At 34.4% G+C, this 3,349-nt stretch overlaps 1 protein-coding gene across 1 annotated transcript; it reads left to right on the top strand.

Moving 5' to 3' along the window:
* LOC109346950 (collagen alpha-1(I) chain-like) lies at nt 1,425–2,990 on the top strand. Its single transcript, XM_019586692.1, has 2 exons — nt 1,425–1,583; nt 2,538–2,990. The coding sequence occupies exons 1-2, from the start codon at nt 1,425–1,427 to the stop codon at nt 2,988–2,990; spliced, it is 612 nt and encodes a 203-aa protein (XP_019442237.1).

Genomic DNA, 3,349 nt, shown 5'->3' with positions numbered 1-3,349 from the left:
ACATCTAAGAATTGGAGAATTAGGTTGAACATAATGCAATCATGCTGGGAAGTCATGTTGCAGCTAGCTTGAACATACTTGAGGATCTTGTCCATTTCTGATTTTGTAGTGCATGAAGATTGAAGATATGAAAGTGTATTGTTGTTCAAATTGTCCTCAATCTAGTATTTGAAAGGGTCTATGTAGTAGAAAAATCAAGACAAAATGTATTTGAACTGTCATTATCATTCATGTATAACTAGAAAGGTTTTGTACGTGTAAATTAGTGCAAGATTCAATTGTATAGAACTTGTACCTGAAGTTGAAATGAAGTGATTTTAAGTATTCAATTGTCTTTTATAGCATTTATGCTTTGTCTCACAAATCACAACGATGAACAAGTCACTAATTTGGAACTTCAAACAATGATGAAAAGCCACTAATTTGGAACTTCGTATAAACAATGTGCACATGAACTTTTTACAAAACAATGTGCAAATGAACTTTTCACAAACAAATGTGTGGAGATGAAATTTATATTATCTATTTGCATAAGAAGTTCATTGATCTCAAAATACAGTATGATAAAGACAATCCATTGATCTTAAAATACAACATGTGGTTAGGGTGAACTTCTGCATTTTTCATCCGTATTGTAGGTGGAGATTCCTATTTTTTTTTTCATTTCAGGTCTCTTTGCGAGTTGGTTTTTGAAGGAAATGAGAATTAGGAAGACTGAGGAACCATGAAATACCTTTGTGTGATGACTCTCAAACTTTCCATTTCTCTTTCTTCCCCTTCAAAACTAAACTTGCAAACAGACTCTAAAGATATGGAGAATTTGGGATTTAGAGTTTGTAATGGAAATTTTAAGAATAGAATTATTGGAGATGAAATTGAACATACTCATGGGTTTAGAATAATGTTAGGAATTATTTTATAGCTGGGGATTAAAGTGGATGGAGGCGTCATATTAGAGAGAAGAAGATGAGAGCAGTATTATTAAAATCGTATCGGTTATCAAATCGGTCAGGATATTAGTATAGTAATATAGTGGTTCAACCAGTGGTTCAGTAATTAAACCGCATGCCGGTTAAACTAGACATATATGTTTATATTAATATATATGTAAACCTATAATATGATGGATAATACACTAACATTATATAAAACTTTTGCACAATGAGTACATACATTTTCTCATATTTAAAAATCTTGCACACTATCACTATATATACATTTTTATTTCATATCATTTATTAATTTCTTAAAATGTGTGAATAACTTGGGCAAAAAATGGTGATATTGTAAAACTTCGTCCAAATTCCTCAAATCTAAAACTTCGTCAAAATAATAGTGTATGTGTATGTTTATGTTTTTCATCCACTAACCAAATACAAAAGTGATTGAGTTTTATGAGACCGCAAGAAGGAACCTAAGACCGGATGTCGGAGCAGATCGGCAGCGAACATGAAAAACGGTTGAATCATTGCCCAGATTGGCTCGTTTTTTTTAATGCAACAACTAGCAGGTTCAGTGCCAACTCGGCCGGTTCACCGGTTTTAGGAATAGCGGCCAATTTTGGCCGGTTTCCAGCAGATCTGGTACATATCTAGTACAACAACCGTCTCGTACCAGTTTTCCAGTTGAACCGACATGTACGCTACAGTTTATCAGTACTGGATAAAACAATAACTAATAAGATATGCATATACATTGAATGTTTTTTGATGTGGTAGAGAAGTATGGAAAAAGAAAAACATTTTTTTCAGAGTGAAACAGAGTTGTTTCATTTTTAATTTCGAATATCCACATCGAAAAATAAAATAAAAAAGTCATGTTTGCAGTTAACGTGATACATCACTAGGTAAATAGATAGAGGGACTAACATGAGTCATTGAGAAAAAATATGGAGGCTAAGTTGATAATTCAAATTTGTTAAGAAGAAATTAGTATACACACATTTTGAAGGATTAAAATGGGTATTTACCCCTTTTCAAAGCCACGCATTAAGGATTCTTAAACTTGGAAGATGTTTATAACATAGTTGGTGATTAAATTATTAAGATATATGTAGTAAATAATAATATTTATATTTATAAATTTATTATAATATATAATGTAACTGATATACAAATTAGTTATTAAAAAACTAGTGAAACATGATGGTTGACTTCATGGCCAAACTTAGTTTGGATCTCCAAGTTTCTTTAATGTTATGGAATACTCCACTTGTAGAAGCATTTGATATCCTACATACTTGTATCCTATGTTTTAGTTTTGCTATTTTTATCTTACCAAAAAAAAAAAGCGAAAAACTATACCATTAAACTAGTATTCTAAATGATATGATAGTTGGTGAGATATTTTGCTCCTTTATTTTCTCTTTAAAATAAAGATATTGATAAATGGTGATGACATCGTCCATCAATCATATCATATGTTATTGGTTTTTTTTAGATGTATGATGGTATTAATTGATTGTATGTTGAAGAGACGAGTGACACATACTATTAACCAATATTCAAACTGAGTCTGCATTAGATGCACCAATTCAGCATAAGCAGACCCAGCCAGCACACGCATCAGGTGCACTAGCACACGCATCAGGTGCATTAGGTGCACCAGGTCATGCATCTGGTGCATCAGGCTCACCAGGTCACACATCAGGTGTATTAGGCCACGCATTAGGCGCACCAGGCCACGCATCAGGCGCACCAGGCCACGCATCAGGCGCACCAGGCCACGCATCAGGCGCATCAGGCGCACCAGGCCACACATCAGGCGCATCAACATCAGGTGCACCAGGTCACGCACCAGGTGCACCAAGTCATCCACCAGCAGGTCACGCACCAGGCAAGTCAGCATCAGGCGCATCAACCAACACACTGAATGCATCAGGGCCACACAATCTGACCGAGCCATATGCATCAGAAATTACTCTCACCACCAAGACAGCATCACATGCAGCTTGCTCAACTTGGATCAATCTGGCCCAAATTATGGGCTAAGAGGAGTTGGTTAACTTATTAACTAAGGAACAACCTTCATTTTAACATGTGCTTAATTGTGTAATCTTAGTTAGTTAGTCAATAGGCAAAAGTTAGTTAAAAGTTGTTATTGGTTGATTAAACTCTACAAATGAGATTTAACCCTCTTCTTGTAAAGCAACTTATTCTATTCATATTAATAAAATTATGAGGTATTCTTTTATCTTGTGCATTAGAATTCTTTGAAGAGTTCTTCAACTTCTTTGTTTCAAATTCTCATACATACATATTAATTTGTGTAGATTATGTGTTTTTAAGTTCACACTCAGAATGAGGATGAGACAGTTTGTTTAGACTCATAATTGATGGTACCCATTCCA

This window comes from Lupinus angustifolius, chromosome LG05 (genome assembly GCF_001865875.1).
Source record: "Lupinus angustifolius cultivar Tanjil chromosome LG05, LupAngTanjil_v1.0, whole genome shotgun sequence".
In the NCBI taxonomy this organism is placed as follows: Eukaryota; Viridiplantae; Streptophyta; class Magnoliopsida; order Fabales; family Fabaceae; genus Lupinus; species Lupinus angustifolius.
This window is presented reverse-complemented; position numbering and strand designations above follow the sequence as displayed.